Source organism: Myiozetetes cayanensis, unplaced genomic scaffold (genome assembly GCF_022539395.1).
Source record: "Myiozetetes cayanensis isolate MyiCay16 unplaced genomic scaffold, myiCay2020 scf5-8, whole genome shotgun sequence".
Lineage (NCBI taxonomy): Eukaryota > Metazoa > Chordata > Aves > Passeriformes > Tyrannidae > Myiozetetes > Myiozetetes cayanensis.
In genome coordinates, this window is record NW_026087742.1 from 45,369,805 (window position 1) to 45,397,417 (window position 27,613).

At 40.0% G+C, this 27,613-nt stretch overlaps 1 protein-coding gene across 3 annotated transcripts in view; it reads right to left on the bottom strand.

The window, feature by feature from the left end:
• Positions 1-27,613, bottom strand: part of ATP8A2 (ATPase phospholipid transporting 8A2) — a 318,028-nt gene that overhangs the window by 27,771 nt on the left and 262,644 nt on the right. For all 3 annotated transcript variants that reach the window (XM_050334134.1, XM_050334135.1, XM_050334136.1), the window contains 2 exons: positions 9,148-9,236; positions 3,158-3,262 (listed from right to left, as the gene is read on the bottom strand). In XM_050334134.1, the coding sequence (XP_050190091.1) occupies positions 3,158-3,262; positions 9,148-9,236 (194 nt within the window). The remainder of the gene's footprint in view (positions 1-3,157; positions 3,263-9,147; positions 9,237-27,613) is intronic.

The window sequence follows — 27,613 nt, forward strand, 5'->3', positions numbered from 1 at the left end:
CACTCGTGAAGACATTTTTTATTAGCCCGGAAAAATGTGTCTAGCAAGAACAGTTGGCAGGGTGAAGACCTTCTAAGACACAATATGCATATTTAGGTATCAAGTGGCACATGCAGCTCTCCCAGCACTCCTTCCCCAAATGCAGAGACAACCCAGGTGTTATCTGCTCACATTTTACAGCAATTCAGCTGAGCCACAGCAAACTGATGGCATCCTGTTGTGCAAGTCTAGATGCTTTTTGGCCTTTGCAAATTGCTTTTTGTTTAGCAGATTAGTCCTGAACATTTAAATCTTGCACCTCATTTTTTGTCTAAGTCTAGGAAATGATAAAAGCAATTAGCTCCCTAAATCCTTCTCTTATCTGTAATTGGGTGTGATTTTTTTGTTGTTTGTTTGTGAAAAACACTGAACAAAAATAGTGTCCTCTATATGGCCAGGAAAATAGACCCCGATGACAGTCAGCTTATCTTTCACAGCTGACTGAACAAACCAACAACTAACGGGTTGGAACACTTTCAGGAACACTTCCAACCAAGAGCTGAGGTGACAGACAGACCCGTGGAGTTTTTACGCAGCTCCACACTTTCCATTAGAAATGAGAAGACTCCCATTACTTTCCCTTCCTGCATAATGTCACATTGCCAGAAATATCCCAAGTGCAATGGGGCTACAGGCAGGAGGGCAGAGTAAAGCATGTGCCTTAGCACACATTTCCACCAGCTTCAAGGAAATTTTTAAAAAATAAAGAACATGAACCAGAGAGACTGTAACTGCAGAAAGTTCCCACTGTGTTTCTTTCCCACCCTCACCCTTCCCTTTGGACAAGCACATGATTTCTAGCAGGTGTGAAAGAGCCAGGAGACAAACAAAAGAGATAAAAGACAGAAAAACTCCGAAGAGCACTCAGGAGGCCACAACACAAGCACAGCACACACCAGCTCCTAGCAGGCAGAGGCACTCTACCATTATCTAGTTCACAGATGGACCACCCAGAAAATCTGGGAGCAATTAGGAATGAGAAGAAACAAATGTATGGAAAGAAGGGGGGAGGGAAAAGGGGAAGGAGAGCCAGAAGTGATTCCTTACATCATCTCCATGCAAGCGTTTCGGGAATGAAGTGAAGCTATATGGAGGAGGAATGCAGATGAAAGAGTTTGCAGTGAGAATGCAATAAAGTAAAAGGCTATGAAAACATGCAGCGTATGAATGAATTACAACATGGCCATTAAATTTACAGAAAGTCAGGACAGTGTGTAAACAGAGAAGAAACCCATCAAGTTCTTGGAGACACAGACACGCACATATAAACAGATCAAATGCTAAGTGTCTCTCTCGCTGTTAACAGCGTATCAACCCGCCTTGCAACCCAGGGATCTATCAGGCAGAAAGCTGACTCACTCTCCTCCTTCAGCTGTCAGTATCTGGCATTAAACACTAGCAGGAAAAACACAAATGCTACAAACCAACACCAATGCAACCTCACATTCTGTGCACGGATAGGAACCATAGCAACACCCAAGGGGCTCATACTACCAGAGCCGTGTGCCTGGGAACAGCCAAGTTTCTGCTGGTCTTGTTTCCACTTACCTGGCTGGTGTCTAATCTCACAATCAGTCAGCACCTCCCAACACCAACTTATACCTTTCTTGCTTGGGAGGCTGATCTGATCATGGTAACCCAAGTGCTTTGGCCCAACTGATTGCCAGGTGAATGCTTAGCCCTCTAAAAACAAGGCCCATTATTTAATTATATGCCTGATTTAAAGTATCTTTGTTAGTTTTAATTGTGGCATAGAAGGTTGCCTTTGTTGACCAGTCCTGCAAAGTTTGCTTTCTCTTTTCAAATCGTTTGATGTGCAGTTTGTGACTTTTGCTAGTGAGCAGAACTTATAAACTGTGTTCTGTGGGATCTAAAAGTCACAGCAGAAAAATTACTCTAAATAAAAACTGAAGATACCAAGTGTTTTGAAGTGATCTTAATCAATAACACTGTGTTTACTTTGTCTTGGCCTCTGAGAAGCGAACTCTGGTCATTAAGGACATCTTATAAACACACTAAAGTTCACACAAGCATTTTTTAAAGCTTTTCAGTTTACCATAATCTCAGTAAACTCACTCCCTGATAATTTTCTCTAAAAACAGTCCTTATTAACTCACAAGTTCAGTTGAAAAAAAAATCTACTATCTGCTCGTCTTAGCAGCAGCTACAATATGGCAATTAGTTTACCTCAGAATAGACATCAAAGGCTCAAAGGATGACCCTGCCCCAGAAGAACAAAATCTTTTAAAAGCCCCATTCCACTCAGTTTGCTAGTTTATAAGGTTTGCTAAAATCCAGTTTAATGATCATGCAGTTTCTTAGCAAGTCATGTGGTGCCATATTGTGTAAGGAACATAAGAGTTAGTTCTAAAACCTTTTTGAACTTCGAGAGCTTTTCCGACCAGCTGATGCAGAACCCCATTCTGAGATGGTAAATGAAACTGTTGGATGTAAAAGCCTGACCATGATTTTCTTTAGCTTCTTTCAGGAAAGACAAAAGTTCCCACACAACACATACTCTCCCCATACAATGGAAGATTCAATAATAGCAATATATTCAAGTCCATATGGTGCAGTTATAAGGGAGAGGCAAAACAAGAAACTGAGAATCCTGAAAGCAACAGGCCTGTAAGCTGTAGTGAAAAAAGCAAGAGCATGAAAAAAACATTAAGGTAAAACTGGATAAAGTAGTAGGGCACATTGGATTAGACGGTTCTCCTTTTAGCTACAATCTTGATATCCTGAGCTGCTGACAGTTCCCACCCCTAACATGGTTATCATACAATTTCTTAATTTTTTTTGCATGACATATAACAAAGTGCTTTCAAAAGCAGTCTGGCCCAGTAGCCAGGTAATAGCACTACATGTTACCAGGCAGGGTGACTGAGCAGCAGTTTCCAATACAGCCTCACAGCAATAATGCAGAAGACATGGAAATGAAAGGGCTGGTTTCAGTGGGGGAAACAGACATATATGAAAGGGAAAAACAATAAATTAATAATACAGGAGAGAAGTCTTCTTACCCTGTCTAGAATCAATGGTAAGCGAGAAATAGGGAGGGGAAAGGACGAGAAGGACAAAACGTTGCTTTAAACATTTTAGCACAGACTTGCCCCACCTCTTTCCATTACTATCACGAAGCATGGCTTTTCCCAGCTCTCTTGTCTTCGTCTCCAACTCCTGAACTTGTTCCAGCAAAGTTTTATGGTAGGTATGCTTAGCCCTGTAACACAAGGAAAAGACAAAACAAAAAGCCATGTGAACATTTGTTTTGCTGCAAACCCTCAAATTTACCTGTCAGGGGAGAGGCACAGGGCCTTCTTCCCTTGAAGGATTTGGAAAAGAAGGTACACTACTATTTCCATGTTAGTTCAGGTTCACAATACCTGGGAAAAAATACATAGGAAATGAGAAAACAGGAGGACTTCAAATTCAACAGAGATGCTTCAACAGAACACTCGAAACCTAACTAAGCAGCCAAGCTATCTGACACCGCTGCCGTGGGACTGCTCAGAACCCAGGCATTCAAACAAAGGGCTGGGATTCATTGAATATTCATGGCAGTAAAACAAGATTCCACTTTGTCGTGTGGCACTGCTCTGAAAACCCGAGGAGTGTCTCAGATAGTAATTGCCATTCAAACCCCCTGCTTTTTGTTTATCATTCTGACATGACTGGAAAGGAACTTCTCTCCCCAATGAACTTCCAAACTGACAGTAACAAAACTGGCTGTGTCCTAATTCCTCAGCTTGAGGACTGAAAGAGCAACCTATGTACCACACCTGTAACCAAAATTTAGAGTACAATGCCCCCCTTAAAGAGACTTGACCTTTTTACCCCCAGTTTTACCTACTGCTCCACTGCTATTACACCTACACTACATTGATCCAGGGGAGAGAATCTAGTCCCCTTTGTCTTGACATGTACAAAGCAAGAATAAAAAAAAGCAGGGATCTTTCTTCAATGGGCAGTTTTTGATCAGCTTTCTCTTTTGTGTCACTTAAAGGAGGATAAATGTCCCATGAGAATATAATGATTTGCAAGTGACTGCAAAAGAAGACAAGATGGAGCCAGGTTGGCTGAGACAGTACTTCCTTCATGGCATTAACATAATATTCTTCAAGTCTAGAGATGGCAAAAATTTCTTTAAAAGTTTTATAAAAATCTCACATGCAGACACTAAATCTTTAACCAATGATATGAAACAATGCCAAACTCCCTCTAGGAGGCAAAGAATAACTGGTGTATATGTAATTAAAATATAATGAAGATGTATTTATTTTTAAGAAGTATGATACTTAGAGCTCCTTCCATGGGGAATAAGAAACAAAGACCACAAAATCTTTGCTGATACTATTTAGGATGACACTGCCTTGATATTAATACTAGGATATCCAAGTCCTCTGGTGTTGCTGAATTAGGCAAATGCCTAAATATGAGAAGCTAAATGAAAACTACTTTCAAAACATATCTGCATTTAATAGAAAAAAACCCAGAACAACAAAAGATGAAGCATAGCAAAATCTGGAAGTAAAGATTATCAGGATGTACTTAGAAGAACATGCTGTTAAACCAACAGAGGTGTATGATTTGCAACACCAACATACTGTGTAGAAAGAAATGAGTTGTGAGGATATTTTTAAAATGCCTAATGCTTCAACAATGTGAGATTACCAACAGCTGCACAGAAATTAATTAGATTCAAGTTGCTATAACTAGTTAGGCTAATGATTAGACTGGTCTCCTCTTTGAGGAAGGGAAAATATAGCTATTAAAATGAGAACGCTTTGAGGCTATTAATTCTTATAATCTTTCTGGTTGACTTCACCATCGCAGTCTTTAATTTAAATAAATACATTGAAATTTTGACCTTGAACTCCTCTCTTACCTTTTAAAGAGGCCATACCTACTATTGCAAACTTGAAGAGTGAGCGTGTTTGGAATTTTTCAAATCGTTTATAACCAGTTTTCCCCACAGACAAGAACAAATACATACAAGTTATTCCATCTCTCCCAAGGCTCCGGGTGTATCTTGCCATACACCGTAAGAGACGATGTTCACTCTTAGGGCAAATATTGAATCAAAACTTAGCAGGCCTTGAGCAACAAGTCCAATCTGTGCAGCACAGCTCAAGGAGGCTGATATGGCACAGTATGGAAAAAATACTTTTGGTCTGAAGTTGGGGACACTGAAGTGTTTTGTGAGTAGTGTGAAACAGTGAAACACAAGGGCTCTGCTGGGGCTGGGTATCCATAAAGCAACAATAAACCCACTGGTAGTTCTTACGCATTGAGTCACTCCTTCACTTGGAAGCAACAGCATCCATGGAAGGGTCAGTAATCAAGTACTTATAAATAAATATAAAAACATAAAAAGGGCCTGAGCTAACCTATCCACATGATGTTCCCTCAAAAACAAATACTAAAATATGGTACTGCAATTGCCTCAGAGTCTGGGCTTGCTCCTATCAAAGTCAACTGCAAATATTCCATGGACTGCTGGCAACGGGACTCGAAACTTTATGATGTTTTCACTATGGCATATTATAAACTTTTGATACATAGAAACACGGGTAGGAGTCTTAGCGTTTAGCTCAGTACTTTACAAGTGGCCATAGATGCACATTCAACTTCTGTTTGATGTTACTGTTCAGCTGTATTTTGATGCACTACATAAAGACAAACACACCTTACCCTCACACACTGGGATATTAAGATCAGAGACCATAAGAACAGGCAGAAGGTTATCTGTGTGTTTTGTATGGCCCTTCCCCTTCCAAGCCAGGGAAGTACATTAATTTCTTGCCCTAGGAGGATATTTGGGGGGGTCAGGAGACCAGAATCTGTCAGGGAAAAGCATAGTAACATTCATAAACATTTCTCAAACATGACACCACCTCTATTGTGGCCCATTATCCTCACTGCCACCTTACAAGTCTTGCATTCCAGGGACTGCAGGTATGTGCAAGGATAGGAAGAGCTCCTCGTACCTTCTCTTACTTACACAGCAGAGCTGGCAAGTGCAAAATGCTTCTTCCCCGACATTAAAAAAAAAAAAAAAAAAAAAGAGTACATGAAAATTTTGGTAATGATTGGAATGCTCATGAAATTTTCCACTGTAATGTAAGTACTGAGATACCAATTATGACTAAATTCTTGCCCTCTTGCCTGATTTTGCTGAAATCCACTCTGCATTTTTATGATTCCCACGTAACTCTGTGGCTCAGCTATTTCAAGACTTCCTAGCGCCGGTGACACGTATTCAAGTCACAAGTGCCAACTGTGAGGAAGCACTCACCTTATAAAGCTCTGTTCATTCAGATGGTTGCACAGCTAGAACTTTTACAAGGTAAACCAAGGTACTGAATTCGGGGTAGTGGACCAAAGTTAATAATGTGGTATTTCAACCATGTATTAATAATAAGCTTCCTCTCTTTAAAAAGAGTTTTCCACATTTCCTCAATTTCATTTAAAAAGAAAAAAAAAAGGTAAAAATAACAGCCTGGAGCTGCAGAGAACATGGGAGTTAAGTGATGTGTTGACAATTGTAGCCTGTGTAACAAAGGGAACATGTAAAACTCATTCTTGCTTCCAGCATTAGAAGTTTTGAGAGTGGACACAGCACAGCAGTTTAAAACCAGAAGATTTGGATAGGTCTTTCCAGTCAACCTTTTTCCAGACAAAAATTCTGTAACATGTTTATGGTATTCTGGTAGTATTTTGTACTGCAATTAGGCATGTACCTTTTGGGTCACATGGATGCTCTTTCTGCAGACATACGCTTCATATCCAAAAGAAACTGAAAGGGATAAATTCCATGATCACGAGAAATCAGAGTTGCTATAATTTTATGGCCAAAACCATATTCTGCTGAATTACAGAGAGTGATGTGGTGTAACCACTGCTGTGGAAATGTGCCGGCTGATTTCCAGAGGCCTTAGGCTCCAGTTTTAAATGGCAAGCCTCTTGGAAAGGAAACAGACCTTTACTCCTTCCATATGGCAGTGCTGATAGCTGTGTCATTTCATTTATCCTAGTTAAAATGTTAATGGTGTTAATTTTTCAGTGAGGGGTTAGGGGAAAAAAAAAGTCCTGCTCAGAGAACAGATTTTTTGTTTAATGTTGATAGGAGCCTCCTGTTTAAAATCTGTTGGGAAAATATCTAGCATATCAATCATACACGTTTGTCTTGAGAGCTTCACAATCTCTGTACATTCTTGGTCTGAACCACTGAAAGGATTATGTTGCTGAGATTCCTCCAAGAAATATTAAAGAACAGGCTGAGTCAGTAACAGAGTTTAAAATGACTAATAGCTGAGGATGAGTCTGCCATGGTCTGGCCTGTTTTACAATTCATAAGTCATTTTTGCCAAAAACTGATAAGAACAGAGGACAACTTCAGGACACTCAACTATCATGAAAACATTTAAAAAATTAAAGTGTAATCTTGGACATCTTTACATAAATTTGATCCCTGATGCTGCAAACAGTTCATCTCCTATTTAGATTTAATCACAAAAGTTCCACTGGCTTCTAAGTAGATAACTTTAAATAATGCCTGACACAGGAGCAAGGCTAAATGAATTTTTAATTTTTTTTTTTTTCCCCAGAACTTTAAGGAGCTGGTCACAGACACAGTTAAGTGTGTAAATTTAAACATTTTGGCTTCACTTTTAGAATTTTAAAATAATTTTCAATTGAAGAAGTTTAGTGAGTGCAACAAAAAGCCCTGTAATATGCTGGACTATTAAACCATAGTATTAGCCTGGACAGAAATATTACAGTATGATAACTAGTTTTAATTTTAGCAGTAGCTTGTGAAAATTAAGCTGAGGGAGACAACAGGAAATCGTTTAAGAAGTATGTACTGATCGGTAGGTTTACCTATTACCAATTTAATTTAGCTGTGCTATCAACACCATATGAATAAACCCCACATTTTTCAGATCTGTACATATGACTTGATATCATAATGACGTTTGAAATGTGCCTGTGTTTGGGAAAGTTTCTGCTTTTTGTCAGTATTTTCTGCAGATTGGTGGACTTTGTAGTGCTAGGTTTACAAATGGACTTGATGCTATTAAAGGTCCTTTCCAACCTAAATAGTTCTGGAATTCTAAAAATCTTCTTTGACTGACCAACAGTTCATTCCTGGAGCTAAGTGTTATGTGTTACGATGTTTCCACTTTGAGCCTTTGTGAAAAGTGACAAGCTAACATGTCTTTCTTCTTTACTCCAGTTAGGATCTGCCTTTTGCCCAAGAATGTCCTGGGTCCTCCTTGCACAAGGTTATTACATATCCATGCAACAAAACCTTCTTAGTTGTTTTCCAAGGGAAAGAATGAAAGGTTTGGTGCTCAAGACACTAAAAAGCAAGCTGAACAAAACACCAGAAATTCTAAATGAAAATGATACTTCTGAATTTTAAATTGCAATGGTAGAGAAGGTAAGTTGCTTCCCTTTAAATCTAAGTTCCTGAAATTGCTTGCCTCCTGTAATGCTTTGAAACCACAGAGTTTTGAGAGAAGGGGATTACACCGGCCTGTATTTCACAAGCTTGTTCCTCCTCTCTGGTCAGGGAAAGAATCATTACGACCTCAACTGAGAGAACAGCAATACTCTACACTTTATATTTAAGTTTTGGAAGATCTGCTGCTGAAGGAGAACCTAAAATGCAGCTGATGAATAACTTACTGAGACAGCTTACTGAGAATGGGTTAGAGTGTCACATTTTTACTTTCTACCTAAGCTTAGACAGATTGAACAAATTATTTGCTCCTTTTTAGGAACAAAAAGTCTCTGATGTCCATTTTAAATTTGCCTTTAAGTAAAGGATAGACAATACAGATAATCATAAGGTGACACACGTTCATTACTCAGACATGGCCTTCCTCCTTCAGATTCAGGACTAACTATTCATTCTCTCACATTGCCGGTTGCATCGGCAGGTGAGAAATCACACCCACTTCACCTCTTTTCCCTTCCAAAGGAGTACCATTTCGCATTTATTGAAAGGTTTCAGAGTTCTTTACAGAACAATACTGAACTGGACAACACGTGAACACAGCATAATTCATAAAACACCAAGAGGACTGGTCTGGTACTTACGCTGTCCATGCCACGTCTTTAACAAGGCACGCAGTGGGTACGAGAAACAAGCCAAACCAGAAGTATCCACATCTTAACACCATTCCAGCCTGTGAAGAAAACAAACAAATAAATCATGAGTATTTTCAAGCCATTACACATTAAGTGGTTGTTTACATGCAAAAAGGTAGAGTGATGGCATCAGAAAGGTATTGCAATCCTTGACCTGGGTGATGTTGAAATTTGGTGGTGGTGGGAAGCTTCATCAACTCTTAACAGAAGACAGTCCTTCAATTAACAAATAGCAATGGTATTTTTCACTGCAATGATTCCTTATGACCTCAAATTCCTCAGAAATTTTTGAAAAAAATATAAGTTTTAAAAGCATTTTGACCAAATCCTTCAATTTTATTAAGTTGTGGATCCAGGCAGATACATTTTAAGTCATGGAGAAGAGTACCATAAGTATATTTAACTTGCCCTTCTGACTATCTTTTGTGCCTTTTGCCTCCTCTGTTTCCACCCACCGTCCTAGATCTCTGAACAGAATCAAACTGACATGAAAAAACCCACATTTCTCACTAAAATGTTTCAGTCATATTCCACTTAAATACAGCACTTCCTGTTCAAACTACTGCTGCCTTAAACCCAGGGCGGGAAAGATTCACTCCTGTCCTGCAAATGGCTTTTTTTACAAACAAAGAGCTCAAAGTTTATCTTTGCATTTTTCTCATTGTTGCAATGCTTGAAGAAAAAGCCTGGTGGGATTTGAGAAGGAAGATATCTAGAAACCCTGCACAACCCAGCATACACACACAGTTATGGAACAAAGTTCAAAAACACCACTATTTACAGAAATGCTACTTTAGATCAACTTCATCTGTTGCAGATGAATTAATGGTGATTAAGGCCCAGGTTTGCAAAATGGAAGACTTAATACAACGTCATCACCTCTTGCATGCGACACACACACTTCCCATCAGAATCATGAAGCTCTCCAGAACATTAGGGACAGAAAGGATTTTGTTTTTTTTGGGGGGGGCCAGGACTTGTGTACAGCACACAACTGAAGCAGAGGCTGAAGGGTTTCAAGCAGATTTCCAGTATCTAGACAGTTTTTGCTCTCTTGCCAGTTATGGACACTGCCATATCTCTTTCCCAAAACATTTACTTCTGAATATTTTGTATGCTCCATACACGTATCTAACGACATTCACGTGCAATGCTGCCAAAGGCAGGGAGGCCCATACCCACAGACACCAAACTATAGCAGCTGCCCCATCAGTGTAACGCAGGCTTGGCTGGTTCAGCTTTGCCTCACTACTGTAGCACACAAGCACTGCAAGCCTGTAATGCTGGAGTGCCAAGGCATTGCACAGATAAACACAAAGCTGAGATGCAGAACGTGGAACTACACAAAACATCTACTAGCCTTTGAAATACATTGTGAGAAGACAAAATTTGTAATCATATCCTTAAACATGACTGATCACAACAGAAGACTTCTACTATTCAATACAGTAAAGCCTTTAAACTGAGAAAAGCCATCACAGTGCCTTGCCAGGATGTTCATCAATAGCATCTAGTATGCTCTCCTGGTGTTGATCTCTGTTTAAAGTTGCTCACCTAACAACTCAGTCACATTTAGCAGCAACTTCCCTGTTATCCAGGAGGAAGTAGGTAGTGACCGGCTGAGCCACTTGGATCCTCACAAGTCTATGGGACCAGATGGGATCTATCCTAGGGTGATGAGGGAACTGGTGGATAGGCTGGATAAATGCGCTCAATCCAAAGGTATGATGTTTAACAAGAACAAGTGCCAGGTCCTGCTCTTTGGCCACAACAACCCCATGCAGCGCTACAGGCTGGGCACAGAGTGGCTGGAGGGCAGCCAGGTGGAAAGGGATCTGGGGGTGCTGATTGACAGGAAGCTGAACATGAGCCAGCAGTGTGCCCAGGTGGCCAAGAAGGCCAATGGCATCATGGCCTGTGTCAGGAACGGTGTGGCCAGCAGGAGCAGGGAAGTGATTCTGCACTCTGTACTCAGCACTGGTGAGGCCACACCTTGAGTACTGTGTTCATTTCTGGGCCCCTCAGTTCAGGGAAGACACTGAGGTGCTGGAGAATGTCCAAACAAGGACAATGAGGTTGATGAAGGGACTGGAGCACAGGCTCTATAAGGAGCAGTTGAGGGAGCTGGGGTGGTTTAGCCTGGAGAAGAGGAGGCTCAGGGGAGACCTCATCACTCTCTACAACCACCCGAAAGGAGACTGGAGCAAGGTGGGGGTCAGTCTCTTCTCCGAAGTAACCAGCAGTAGGACAAGAGGACACAGTCTTAAGCTGTGCCACAGAAGGTTGAAGTTAGACATCAGAAAGAAATTCTTTACAGAGAGAGTGATCAGACATTGGAATGGGCTGCTCAGGGAGGTAGTGGAGTCACTGTTCCTGGAGGTATTTAAGAGACTGGATGTGGCACTTAGTGCCATGCTCTAGTTGACAGGGTGGTGTTGGGTGGTGGATTGGACTCAATCTCACAGATCTTTTTCAACCTGGTTGATTCTGTGATTCTGTAACTTGCCTTTGGATTGCCCGGTAGTGAGTACTTCCGAAAGCATTTTTCATTTTTAAATGTTAAATCCTCCATGCCATTGCTGGACTGACAGGCCAGTGGTAAATCTTGTACTGAAACCAAGAGCAAGCTAGACAGTGCTAAAACATTTATGGACACTTTGCCACCCACACAGACAGTAAGCAAACACATTCCAGTCCCAGAATCAGCTCTCAGTTATTTGGGAGCCCTCATGCCTACATTCACATGTGAATGCCAGAAGCATACAGGCAGTTTTGATCAATGCTTATTTAAAGAAAAGGATGTGCAAGAATAAGAGAGAATTCATAACTTCATTGTTAGTCAAAAAGCTGAATTGTAATAACAGTGCCAAAACTTAATGAGATTTATCCTCGTGCTTTGCTCTTCTTTGGCTGTGACCCTGCAAGTGCTAGCAGTCACAGAACCACATCAGCATTATTTCCACTGACCATCCTTACACTGCCTTCGCTAATAAAAGCTCAAAAAGGGCCATAGTATTCTATATGCATTTTCTGCTATTTTTGCTTGAAATATTTTCCGTTCCACTTCTTACTTTTCTAGCTGAAAGCAACTTGACACACTTTCAAAGTGCAGAGCAATCTGAGTATGTGTTCAATAGAAGTTTAAATGTTATTATTGCTGTTATAAATGTTGACATCTCAACCAATGGCTATGAATTTGGACATGTCTCACATAAAAAAAATAAAGAAATAAATCAAAGCCAAATACTTTTTGCCTGCAATTATGTATTTTACTCAAGTATTGTTCTTCCAAAAGCTTCACCATAACAGTGAAACTATTCATCTCATCTGAACCCTGTCAAACACACATTTTACTACTGGCAAGCCTTTTTCCACACAATCCTCATGAAAATTTTACTCCATTTCTGAGCTCCTCTGGAAGTTTCTTTCTCGCTCATCTCTAGTTTTCCCTTGGAGTTATGTGACTGCTATGCTGCTTGACAGTGAACTGGTTTGTCTTGCATGCACAGCTCTGCCTCTGTACACAGTCTCCTCTCTGGCAGGATCACTCCACCTGCTCACAAGATTGGGGCTCCTCAGCACAGGATTCACTGGAAATCACCTAGCATGTTCTGGGGATATCCACACACAGCACTTTTAGCATAGTCTCCAACTTGTAGGGTAGAGAGCTGGGCTACGAACAGAAGCTACAATAAGAACACCTATATATCCCAACAAAGCTTTTCTCAGGCTTCCCAATTGTTGCTGTGCTCCAGTCCAGTTACTCAGCTATTCCCAACAGCAGTGAAGGCAGTACTGCGATAAATCTTCAGTGAAACAGGGTATTTCTATACCCAATCCCAGTGAATAAAACCCTTCAGCTATCAATTATACATCCCTACATCAGAAAAGCAGAGCGACCAAACAAGAATCATCACTTTTTTTTTTTTTTTAAGATCACAGGAAGCAGGAGTAGAAATAGGTTGCTGTTTAAAAAAATTCAGAATTTTGACCAGCTCTGTCATCACACAGGCAATTAAGTAATTTTTATTCTGTCTACTGATGTAAACATTAGAGACTATCCCATCCAAATCTAACTACCAGAGATCATTAATCACAAGGCACCCCCCAAAACCACTTGAGACTAATGCAAGTCCTCTCCTACTGAGGACATTGCAACTTAAACTGCTGCCACCAGTACACTGCTGTTCAAGCACTGATTAATCTGCCACAGACAAAGCACTTATTTTAGAGAATTGATAACACTTGTTAAAAAGAAAGAATAGGAACAAGAAAAGAAAGGAAAAAAACTTAGCTCCAGTTATTTCACAACTGAGGAGGAAATAATTTAGGTCCCAATACCTTTAACCTCCTGTAAACAACTTTTTTAAGGGTGAGTAGTTTCTTTTTCTTCTTTTAAACACAGTAAAAAAGTGATAATACTGGCCATTCAGAATGACCAGGAAGATCTCCTTTGTACTTCTATTTTACAAAGCCTAGGTTAAGGTGTGCTTTTTTGTTTGTTGGGGTTTTTTGGAGTTTTTGTTTGCTTATTTTAACTCAAAGATACACTATACACAAGAATATCAAATAGAGAATAGGGTTTTTTTAAACAAATTTTGAATTGCAATATGGAATACATTTTGAACCCTTTTCTCTCTTTTACTACTTTTCCTTAGTATGCAAATAAGCATAATTCCTAGTTGTACTATTCCACCAATAGGTGGTGCCACTATTTTCAGCAACTTCCAAGAAGAACAAGGCCAAAAGTGTGCAGGGATGGGAAGTCAATATGAAGACTGTTTTGGTATTCTTTTCACAGCATGGTTAGACAACTGGGAAACAGCAAATGATTCAAACAAGCCAAACAAGGATCTCAATCATCTCGTGTCATTCTAGAAAAGTGAGATGAAATCTAATTTTTTTATTTTGAATAACGAAAGTTCTTTATTACTTCATTTCCTCATATTTCCGTGCATCTTAACTCTGACAAAAAATGACCAGCAAAAGCATAAGATCATGATGGAAACAGCTGGCTTCATATTTACAGCACGATAAAAAGTATTATTGGAAGCGCAACTGAAGACTGATCATAGCTCTCTCCATAAGACATGGGTAAGAATCCAATAAGTCACTCAATTATGGTTTCATATTTGTCCAGTTCCAGCTTTATAACCTAGGGATTCAAGTCCAACCCGCAGTCAGCTGATGATGTACCACTTAAGTCACCAGTAGTCACATGTGGATGATAGCATGGCTCCGCCTTTGGCAGCACTTGGGAAAGGAGAAGTAAGGGAAAAGATGGCCCCATAACTATTGTGAGGGATTCACATATGGCAACAGCACAAGAAATAATCGGTGTCATCACTGAGATCCTACTGATCTAGACTGCTAAGACACTGAAGGATCCACCTGATGAAACATGTGGCTGAAGCTCCAAGTGCCTTGCATTTGCTCTATAGATTAAACAAGGCTGATTCAGGCACTGCTTTATACGTCTAGGAAGTATTTGCAGTAGAAAGTAAAACACAGACTACCCCAATCTTGAAATTATTGCACCTCTAGTAATGTTACAGCTTAGACATCTTTGCAGCAGATTTTTTAAAAAATGCTTACATAAGAAAATTTGAACCGTAACTTCAGTAGAAACAGATTCCATGCATTGAGAAAACTATCACAGATAATGAACAATATCACTGTGCAAACTCCCCAACAAATATATATTTATAGTTTGTAGACCATTACCCACCCCTGTTTTCCTTTAGAGAACTGCACTGTGCATGCTCTACATGTTTTGGGTCCTCTTAAGCCTGAATGTTTCAGTAGCAGCACTGGGTGGTATTCTTTCAAAGGACCTGGAAGTTGAACCTTGAATGGGTAAAAAGATTAGTTCCTCAACAATCAAGTGACTGAACTGATTTTAAGGAGACACAAAACTTGCCACAAACTAACACTTTAAGCACATGCCATGTAACAACTGGAAGACACTGTGTCATAAACCAATCCATGTTTCATAAATCATTCTGAAAGCATCAACTATCTCACACTTCAAATGATAAAAAAAGCATTTATTACATTCAGTCAAAATCTCCCACTATTTCTATTAGCTTATGTGGAATGGTCAGTATCTTTACCCCATGCTGTTAATACTGTAGAAGACAGACAAACTGTGTTCCAATTACTGTATAAGACAAGATCCTCAAAGTGCCACAAATATCAGGCTCACCTTAAAGATCATATACATTAAGGCCTAAGTGCAGAGGGATGACAGGGCCAACTCATGGTCAGACAACTCAATTGCAGAGCTGGGCAGACTGCCCAAGTCCCTCAGTTAAATCACACTAAATCACTATCACATTAAATCACTACACAGACAATGTGTGTCTTGGAGCCCAAATATGAAACATAATCAATATCCAAGAATGCAGTCTCAAGGATTTTCCCTGTGCACAGTGGAATACAGTCTAGCTTCAACATGAGTTGGTGCTTAAGGACTTCCCCACAACATAACTGTAGCCAGCCCCAGGTTGGACAGATTTACTAGATTCAGGGTTGAAAGGTGTGATCAACAGATTTACCAGCTCCCTCCTCAACGAGTGCCTAGGCTGGAAGTGCGTCTGAAGAGTAACTTCTTTGGGTTAGTGGCAAAGCGTTAAAAAATGAGGCAGAAAAATTTTATTTCCCCTCTTGCTTACACCACTGGGAGTCAGGAGTACCTCAGATGAAATCAGAGGAGCTCTGCCACTGAAAGGCTGGCTGGATATTTCCACGTCTGAAATAAAGATGTGCAATGTTTTCCATAACGTAAGAGTTTTCGTTCTAAAATGACTCAGATGAAAACAATGACCTCACTGGCTGGCTGGATTTAACACAATGATACATTGGTCCAGTCTCAAACCTATTTCCTCCCTCTTGCAGTGTCTGCTCACACAGCCATATCCCCTTGAGAGCAGTACAAGGAGGAGAGAAAAAAAAGAAATCAAGACACCTCACTCACATATTTTACCCCTTTCCCTTAATTTTGCCAGTCAAAGACATATGGAAGCCTAGAGTAAGAAATCTCTCCACTGCCTAGCTTCCATGATTTGGTTATCCAGCTTACTGGTAATTTTAATGTGGTACCTGGATATAAATGCAGGGAGGGACAACAGGAGCAGTACTTTGAGCAAAAAGAAAAATGCCAACACGATATCACAAACGCATGTATTTGGTATTCCTAGTAAAGCCCAAGGAATTTTGAGATATAGGTCTCAGGCAAGAAACTTTTTGTTAAACAAGTTCCTGGTTATGACGGACAAAAGAAAGCAGGAAAATACAAAGTGAAGCACAGAAGACTCAGAAAAATACAATGGCAACTCAAAAAAGACAAATTGCTTGCTTTAAGCTATTTCATGATCATAAAATTCCAGGAATTAGCAATACAAAATTACAAAACAGCAAATTAGTATCTTCAAGGGCAAGGAAAAAACCACTCAAACTAACTTGACACACACTGCCATGATTTTGGAAAAACCAGTTAGAGTTGTAACACTATAGGAGCACAGTGAAATCCTCAGAGTTTCTACATGCTTTATTTTCTTGTCAGGAATTCTTGTTCCATAATGGAGAAACACAGCAAGTTAGCAACCTATTTCCATCTTACTTCTTAATGTAATTTACAGAAATTAATATCTGATAGATAAATGAATATATCATTGGCCAAATGTGTCCCAAAGGATGTTAATAAGCTCTGCTTTGTGTTAACTAAAAATATATTCTACATATGCAGCCTTGCTTAAGGAAGAAATTACTGTATCTCATTACCTAATTAGTATACAACAGTACCATTTATACAAGGAGTCTGCCCATGCTACTTTCCATTATTACTCCGATAGCAGAAAAATTAAGAAAATTAATCAGATGGTGCTTTAATTTGATTTTATGGTTCACTAGCAGTGTAAACTCTGATGCAATTTCATGTAGCCCATCTTTTTTTTTCATTATTGGTTACAGCAAGTTCAATAAAAAACCCCATAAACTAATGTTTCTTTAAAGTCATCTGGACAAGACTGTTTGTTAAAAGTTATTAGTAAAATCATATTCCATGTAAAATGGATAAGTGGATTCCTGAAGTTTTATTAGAAAACACAGATCTCGTCAACCAAAGAACTTGTCCTTAAAGTGGATGAAACACCTCAGTAAAACTTTACCTAAATGGCATGAGATGCTAATTATTCTTCCTGGTTAAAAAAACCCAATTATAAAATATAATTTTGTATTAGTCTGAGTTCCCCCAGCACAAATTAAAATCACTGAATAAAACTAATTTCTTCCTTTGCACATGTTCATGTGGACTATGAACAACTTGGGGAAAAACAACCAACCCTGACAATGTTTATGCCAAGATTTCTTTTTCCTCACCTGCATCAGGCTTGATGCTACTTCAAATCATAAGATAGTTTGAGTTTTCTGATATTTACCCACTTGGACAGTTGTACAACAGAGCATAATCTTCTTTTGTATTTCAATTTAAAACAAACTCACCCTTGAAAATGTGGAAGAGCAGGCCCATGGGTAGCTAACTGCTGGTGGGCAGTGCCCTGCCATGGTCCTGTAGGTTCACCGAGCCAAGGTAAAACATGTAGGAAAGCGTGCTTCCCAGTATGAAAGCAAGGTCACTCCTGCAGACACTTTTTTTAGAATCCTTGTATTTTTTTCTCTCCTTCCCTCTCAAATTACACCAAAAAAGGCATGAATAGATAGAACAAAGTAAATATGAAACACTAACTTTGACAGACCTGACAATGTAACCGTTTGTCTTGTTTACTTCTTCATGCACTTTAGTATAAACTTCTACTCTGCACATAAAAAGCAATTTACACTTTACATTATGGTCCTCCTCTTGAAGTCATGTTTGGCATATAACCACTCTTGTTAGCTGCCTGTAACTTTTTGTGAAGGTTTTAGGAGCAACCACTCTTGTATAGTAGCTGACCTTATTTAATAACTGTGCCTTTATCATGAAAGCTGCAGGGTGGAAAAAAAGTGGAATTTTACAGAACCCACCTTCGAATGTAAAACTCCAAGAGAGTAATCCTGTTTAGCAGAAGCTGCTGCTTGCTAGCAAAGATACAAGTTTTACCTATGAAGTTATACTTACAAAAAGAGTCAGAACCTTTGAATTTCCTGGCTTTGTGTGTTGAAATCTTCCAGCTGTGCTACTGCAACAGCACTGGCTTCCTCACAGTAAACACATCCTCCTCAGTAACAGCAAAGTAGCATTTCTAAGTAAAAAGATGCTCTGCCATAAGCAGAAAGATCACTTTCATGAGCCCTGATCTTATTCTACCTCTACCATGACTTCATGGTTTGAATGTGGGCATACAGAATCAACCTCTATGGAGTGTTTTGAACATAAGTTTTTAAACAAACAAATACTATATTGAAAAATAGCTTTTTTTATATATTAGTACCATATAACACTCATCTCACATGATTGATTTATTAACTTAAAAAAAAAATATTGGAGATGTGCATTTACTCCTTTACTACTTGTTTTGCCACGGAGCGTATCCTTGTGCTAAGCTTTTTTGTGCTTTTATAGACCATCTTAAGAGAGTGGATTAAAAAAATCCCAAAACATAAGCCACATTAACTACACTTAAATATTTCAGGTAAGTAGGATCAGGTCTCTATGCACGTGCCTAAGCCATCTAAACAATTATATCTCCTGACTGAAGCTGCTGACCAAAACTCAAGTTCTACGGCACATATAAAGATGTCGAATGGCCAGTAGCAACACTTCTATCAGTATTAGTTCGAATTAGGTTCAGCACGCTGTTCCCCAGAATCTAGCAAATGTGTTGACTTGAGGAAGACTGCTGCTCTCCAGAGTCCTGATGTAGCAATTCAGATGTGGTAGGCAGACACCTCTCTTGCTGGTAGCTTGTTGGAGGGCACTGCGAACCTACACGCTGCTTGCAGTGTATTAGAGCATTGAAACCCACAAATGGAAAACACTGTTGTTGATATTCTGTTTTTACTTATTTCCTGATATGACTTGATAATAAATTTACCAGGATAACACTATTCCCCCCATGTCTTACATCCTGTGGATTCCTTAATAGCTCAAGAATTTCAGAAAATGCCTAACAATCATATAAGCATGAATTATATCTGGTAACTGCAAGGCTCAGGAGTAGATCTTTTCCAAGTTTTTTAAATTGGGGCATAGGTTTACAAAACAATGAGTAGGTTAAATTCTTACCAAAGTCAACAGCAGCTGAAAGTGTATTACTTCCGATAGAGGGAGTTCTGCATTCTGAAAAATTGTGGCCTTAAACTCAATTCTAGAGATCCTAATCTGTTCTTAATCTGTTACAGCAATGGTTGACTCACATCAGATAAGTCACAACTTCCCCACATTATATTTCTCCAGAAAGAGTAATTTACTAACTCAGTCACTCCATATTCACGTGGGATTTTATCTTCACTCAATGGTTACATTCTTAAAGCATGTTCTGAATGCAGTTAGGTCCAAGTTTTCCTTACTGTCATACTGTCTCTCCTGGAGGCCTAAAAACCTTGGGGTTATTTTTAGCATGACTGCAGTTCAACTCAGATCAATAGAGCCTTACCACAAATATGTACTTTTCCCCACAAAACCTTGCTCCTTTCCTTTTCATTCCCAATAAGCAATTTATGCCATTGCTTGAGCACATACGATCTCTTCACAGAGTCCCATGTCTCTGTGCCTTGAATTACCACGTACAAAGTACATCTGCACTGATTCAAACCACACTCTCTTGCCAAAGCCTTCTCTCTTCCTTTAACCCTTTACTGAAACCTTCATAACAGCATCACAATATAGTAACGATTTACATAAATTCTCTTCTCCACATCCCAAATCACAGCTACCTGCTCTGAATCTACAAAAAATGAATTGCAGCCAGAAGTTAGCTTCCCAGCCCAGAGAAACCCCTGACAAGCCTCAGAGGAATGCAGTGCAGTATTTGATGTTTGTAGGAGACACACAGTGCCACGGCAGATCTTCTGCACTGCTCAGTCTTGGTCACCTTGTGCCACCCCTATGTTTCCACAGACGGTTGATTTCTGAGCATATAACATTCCAAACACAAGAGCTAGTGACTTACCTAATGGCTGAAGACAGGTACTCCCACAGGAAACATTCTGTTTATCATAAAACAGTGACAAAATGATAAACTGACCACAAGTGCTAGTCCAAGGTGCAGAGGCTCTGATGGCTACCCGGCCCCAAGGCAGGCAACACAGCCACCTCCTGCCTCACACCCCTTCCCAGCAGGACAGACGGGGTAGCCTTTCCACCCATAGCATGCAAGGCAGAGCAACTTCAGGGGACCCATATTGCCAGCTTCTTTGCTGGGAAGAACACTATCAAAATATAGTATCATTTGCTGCACTGACCTTATTTTTTGGTATTGATTTATGCTTTCCCTTTAATTAAAAGGTGCCAGGAAAACATTTGGTTTTGATTCAGATACTCAAACACACCAAGACCCATTTCAGGTGACTCCTCAGCACAGCTCCAGCAGCCCTGTCTGCATCTCCACAATGAATGACTTCCGCCAATGCGCAGCCCGAAAGCCTCCCCGGATCCTTCCCCCTAATCCCCGACATCTGTTCTGTGTCCAGGCCGGGCAGCAGGGACCCGCCAGGGCCTGCTGTCAGCATGGCCACAGATGAGTAAACACACCAGCGCCCGTGTCAGGCTGCGTGTGATTTCAGCTGAGAACTCCGGACATGGAGCACGGTTCTCATTTAAAGTATTCGCAACGTCGAGGAAACACCTGTTAAGAAACTATCCAAAATAAATTTACCATGAGTCTTCTAAGAAAGAGAAAACCTGTGATCGACAGCAGCAGAATTAAAAGCCCCATTGCAAACCCTGACCAATTAAATACATAAACAGCACGATTTTTCACTTCAGGGTAACAGTTACTATACCATTTCTCATCTTCCACTTAAAATAGATGCTTTTCACACTGGAAGACTGAAGTTTGACCTGTGTTGACCTGGTTTATTTTCTTCTGTATGCAAGAATCCTACAATGCCATGTTGTGTGTAGTTTTAAAAGAAACACTCTCATACAACTACTCCTTAAAATTATGTCAGCTGCATTTCATCAGGAACAGTTTTTAAATAATTTCTGCCTGACTACTAAAAAAGGTGGATTGATATTCTGCCTAAACCCTACAAGGTACAGTACAGTAGATGAAGATTAGTAATCTTATAATTAACATTAAAATAGTGGAAATATCAAGATCTTCCAAAGCTGTATTAGTGACATTGGAAACAAATCCCAAAGTCTGTAAGTCTTTGAGTATCAGACAACTAGTATTTTTAAATTAAGGCTTGCCAGTAATCTTTTAATTTAAACCATTGGTTTTCCCTTTTAAGGACTTTGCAGGTTTACCTCAACCTATAGTGGGTACCTCCCCCTTCTCCCTATGTACACATCTGACCAGCAATCGCACTGCAAGCTGCTTACTAATGATTGTGGCATTTTTCAAGAACCCTTAAGTGACTTTGGAGCACAGGTCACACTGATGCTCAAGTAGAATTAGATCAAATATTAAAAATATTTTGTGTTTCCCAGTTTCTTTCTATTCAGGGCTCTCCAGCAAGAACTATGCTGCTTACTAATTTGAGCACTATACCATGTCTGTGAGGTAGAAAATTTTGTTTCTCATATTGCAGTATGCTGGTTTTGGCTGGCCTAGAGTTAATTTTCTTCACCATGGTTAGTATGAGGCTGTGTTTTGGATTTATGCTGAATACAGGACTGATAATATAGAGATGTTTTTGTTATTGCTGAGCAGTGCTTACACAGAGCCAAGGCCTTTTCTGCTTTTCATGCTACCATGCTGGTGAGGAAGCTGGGGTTGCATGAGAGATTGGAAGGAGATGGAGCCAGGTGACCCCAACCGACTAAAGGGATATTCCAGACCAGATGACATCATGCAACAGTATATAAAGAGCAGGGAAAAAGGAGGAAGGGAGGTATGTTTGGAGCAATGGCGTTGGTCTTCCCAAGTAACCATTACATGTGGTGGGGTACCTGCTCTCCTGCTGAACACCTGCCTGCCCATGAGAAGCAGTGAATTAATTCCTTGTTTTGCTTTGCTTGTGTGCATGGCTTTTGTTTTGCCTATTAAACTGTCCTTGTCTCAACCCACGAGTTTTCTACTCTTTACCCTTCTGATCCTCTCCCTAATCCAGATGGTGGGGGAGTGAGCAAGTGGCTGTGTGGTGTTTCGCTGCTGACCGGGGCTAAACCATAACATGCAAGTATGGAAAACCAACACTCACAGCAATTAAGACAGCTTTCCCTACATCACACCACAGTTTTGGGCCAAGGTCAGGTGAGGCCACCTCCACCAGCTATTTCCTTGGGAGGCAGAATGCCAGGGGCATCACCCTGTTGCTGTGCCCACATCACCCAGTTCTGGGCACAGCACAGCAGGCTGCACAAGCAATCTCTTTGCTTAAGTCAGACTTCCTCACTGGATGACCGCTGTTTTTTCAGATTTCTAATTTCTGCTTGGTCCAGCTTGGTCAAGTCCTTTAGCAGAGCATCAGAACATAAGGTACTATGGGGTAAGTGGGAAAGGTCCCTGAACAGGAGATTAGCCAGTTAGATAACACAAAGCCAAGAGCAGGACAACAATTTGGGTGTTCTTAATAGAGACAGATCATCAGGAGAGTTCTACAGAAGGTTGTACTAGGATTTGTGGCAAACATGGTAATAAAAGACAGTCTAGGAAAGGGGTGAATATCAAGGCAACAGTTAGAGAAGATACTGTCTCCCTTTGAGAGACTATAAAATAATACAAAATAACCAGAACATCAAAGGGACATTTTATGCAATAAAATAAAATTCTATGTGTTTCAGTAAAAAGTGATAGACATAGAAGAAAATTATATAAGTAATGGTCAGCTGAAGGCCCAAGGATGCAATCCTCTTATCCAGCAGTCCAAAAAACCCAAATTCAGTGTCAGGACTTACTAGGAATGGGATTGAAGAAACCTAAATATTTTGCTGATATAAAAAAAACCCAAACCAAAACAACAACCAGCTGTGCTTCATCTGCATGTTGCCTTCATTCCAAAAAGGACACTAGAGAACCAGAAAAGATTGAGAGGAAAGGCAACTAAAATAATCATAGCTTGGCTTGGCTTCACTATGAGTAATGACTAATGAGATGACTTTCACTGAAGGAGAGAGAGAGAGAGACTATAGAAAGGCCTGTAAAGGGAAGAATGGCAGAAAGCAGGTAAAAGGAATAATTGTTCCTTTCTTCTTCCAGTACAAGAACTGGAGACACCAGATCAGGCAGCCAAAGGCAGGTTCAAAACCATTTAGAGGTAATATGCTTTCACATATAGAGCATATGATTCATGCAGGTTGCTGTGGATCAGAGAGTGACCACACTACTTGAAAACTTTAATCTGAACTTCAAATTACACTGCTTCCGAGAAGAAAACCCCACTGAAGTTTAGTAAAAACAAAGGTATTGTTTCTAGGTGTTGAAATCCCTGAGCTGCTTAGAGCTAGGAGACTACATCACAGAAGTACCATTATATGTATATCTATTTGCATACTCTTCCTAATCTTCTGCCACTGGGCATTGCCACAGCCAAGACAGTAGGTTAGGTATCTAAAGTGGGACTGAAGATGCATTATTTAGATCGTATCAGCCCGGAGGCTGCAGATAAAGTCACCAGGAACAAAACATTTTTTCTCTGTTGTGAAATCAATTGGGGAAGACTGAGAGGATACTTAACACTGAGGGGCCCAATCCCCTTGACACTGCAGTGACCCTTACCCACCTTCTTACTCTTACATCTCCCAGATGCCCCCTACTTCCTCTACTTTCTAGAACCCACTCTTCCATTACTCTCACATTAATTTTTGTCTCATGAAGTCTTGTAATTTCGTGTTCATCTTTCAGGTGGTGACACTCAGTGAGACCTAGCTTGCTGGAAATCCTGACTTGAGAAGATGAACAGAGTTGATAGTTCTCTGGGACAGTCACCAGTCATTATCAGGGATGCTGGTTTCCAAAGACAGATGCTGATAAAAAACATCTGATCCATTTCTTTGAATGCATGAGCCTAGCATGCATAAGATCTTCTGCAAGAATATCTAACAGACATTATAGTGAATAACCCCACTGTCTTAAAATGGTAACCATGTGGCATAATTTCACACAACTCCTTTATCCCTCACTCTCAGATGTGAGAAACTAAGGACCTATGCACACAGAGGTGGAATTTGACTAACTCCTCTCACAGAGAGGCAAGGTAGCACCAACCTCAGTGACTAAATCCACTGCAGCAGGAGCGGATTTAAAGCTTTTAGTTTTGTTTAAAGAAAGTAAACCAAACTGATGACAAAGCAATGTGTATTTCAATCAAAAAGGGAAAGGAACAAAGATAACTCAATGCAGACAGGTATGGAGAGCTCCTTAATGAACATTTTTAACAGAGGAAAACCAGCACCAGAGTGCCAGGCTCTAGGGTTCAGATCCTTCAACAGTGACAAGCTTTCAGTCCACAAAACCACACACTGGGGCCAGCTTGCACCTTCCTATTAAACTTGCACTGCAAAGTAAGAACTACACCCACCACAGAACTACATCCGTTTCCAAGGCACAGACATGAACACAACTGCACAGATACAGTCTCAGGTAAATATTCAAAAGGGCATCATTGTATCACCTCCTCCTTACTAACACTTTCCAGCATGTCTGGGAGCAGCCTTGTATGAAAAAGGGGCACATGGAGCACATTCTGGGCCCCCCAGTCATAACCTGAAATTCCTTTCTCTCCTTCTTCAGAGACTGGCACGCACACACAGCAGAAGAGAAGGGTGCTGAGAATCTGCACCGCACAGTAAAATGCTCACAGAACAAATCCCACAACCATATAAAATTGAGTAATCCAGACTTTGGCTTACTCAGGTTTATGAGAACCAAACCAGCATTTAAAATTCTTATTTTTGCTGTCCTTTAAGTTTAATTAAGCTTGCCTTAGGCTCACAAGCCTACTGGATTTGAGACGTATTTTTGAGGTAACTGACCTGGAGAGTTTTCCTGTCTGCTCTGCCCTTAAAGTATGTTCCAAGTTCATTCACTCTTACCACAAGCCTGACAGCAACATGAAAATCATATCAGAGGAAAATAGTAATTTTTAATTTTTTTATATTAGTTGATAAACTATAGCCACACAAAATAGTTTCAACTTCACTTGTAGCCTCAGGGGGTCCTCCTGCAAGATTCAAGATTAGGTGAGATAGGAGTCTTTACTTACAGGTTGTGCTCTCCTGTTTCTCTCTGAGCTCTGAAACTGGGACTTTCTGAAAGGGTTACTGGCTCCCACAATAAGCCCATTTGCTACAGGCAGCAGAAGCATTATCAGAGACCTCATTACAGTCATCAAAAACCGAGAGCTATTCTGCAACTGACCGAAAAAACGTGGGTTTGCAACACCAACAAATTCATCCCAGAGCTTCTCCAGTCTCAAAACAGGCAATGAATTTGCCAGGAAAAATAATCCAGAATATTTATGCTAAAGCTCTCCCTCCCCCTTCCAAAACCCCCTTAAATCAGCTGGGAAGAATTGTTGAATAAGAAGAGATTGCTAAACTCGGTACAGCAACAAGGTAGCATCATGTTAACGAAGTTATTCTGCTTTTGCACAGGCAGAAAGGATTATAAGCCTGTGTAGCAGGGGGCAAAAAAAGATATAAATATTGCTCTGAAGCCAAATATTTCAAAGAGGCATGAATCTGTAACTTTTTTTTTCCTTGCTGTTATTACATTCTAGATCATTAATGAAACAATCCAAGTGAAAAAAATAAAGGCAGTGCAGTGTGGAAAGGAGGATATAGCTAGAGGAAGATTTAGACCACCAATTCCCTGTTAATGGTACAGATTAATTCAGATAGGGTATGGTCATAAAGCTCTAGGGATTCGCACATCCCTGCCTCAATTCAAGGCACTAATAACTAATCAGTATTTTAGATAAGACTCTATAAATATTTAAAATTTTTAATCTTTTGAGTGCCAAAAATAACATTTCCCATCATGTCTTTGCCTTTCCCACAGCAACAACAATGAGATTTCTCAGCTGGCATTGCTGGCATCAGCACAATGTCAGGTGGTTTTAGTAGTGGCACTCAATTAACTTAAAAAGTTCTATCTAATTGATCCATTTCCTGCACTGATAAACAATTGTAAACAAATACTTCTCTTCAAAGGAAGAGCTTTGTTCACAAATTAAAAAAGGAAAGGGGCCATCTGAATCATGCTAGTCATGGCTGTGTCAGGGGTTTTATTATAAACACTATTTTTAGGGCTCTAAATGAGTGATGTGACATTAAATACCATGAGCCAAATTCTTCCCCAAGTTAATGTGACAGTGGTGCTTCCTCACACGAGAATCTTTGCTTTTTCTTTTTTTAACCTCTTCTGTGTTACTGACAGCACTGTCTGTGTATATTTACACTGTTTTGATTTTCCTAACCCATATTTAACCTTTCCAATTTATGCTTGTTTTTGGCACAGAAAGCTCACTATTCCCCTTCACTTATACTTTCATCAGGTTCAGTGTCTGATTTCTGCCCTAGCAGTAAAACAAAAGCCAAATCACTTCTGTTTCTGCTTGCAATACCCCTTATAGACAGACATCCATCCCACCATTTTGATAAGCATGCATTTTGTGGTCTTTTTCCAAACCTTTCAAAACGTAGCCAGGAAAAATTTCAGCATAAACTATAGGGTTTTTTTTCTGATTAGAAAGAGGCCACAACACACAGAGTTACTTGCAGCCTGTTGAGACCTCTTTTACTGAAAAGCCATGCTACTGGAGTACTTCACCCTGCCCATTCCCCCCACCTGTAATTTTGTTTCCCTATCCACTTGATGCAAATGACAGTACAATCACAGAAGCGTTAAAGTTGGGAGAAAACACCGATAGAGTCACCTGGTCCAACCTCCCTGCTGAAGCAGGGTTTTCCTAGAGGACATCGCACAATGAACTTGAAGATATTAGCTTGCCTCTGATTATTTCAGATCCATGCTAAAGCATGCTACAGAAATGCTAAATTATTTTTGCCAGTACTATGTTCTCCTCTGGTAGTGAGCCAGAAATTCTTATATTTAGGAGATTAAAATTGTCATTGTCATTTCATTAGCAAAAGCATTTGTTAAAGTAATTAGGAAAAGGTAGATTGTTGCATTTTGGGTTTTGGTATGGTCACACATATTGGTTCATGAGTTCAAGCCTACTTTTATTAAAGCACATAACTGACATATCATTTCAACAAAGAGATCAAGTGATTGATTTCCACACACTGTCAGCTTTTATGTCTGTTTTGACAGATTCAGGGTGTTACCACATCCAATACTGCCCT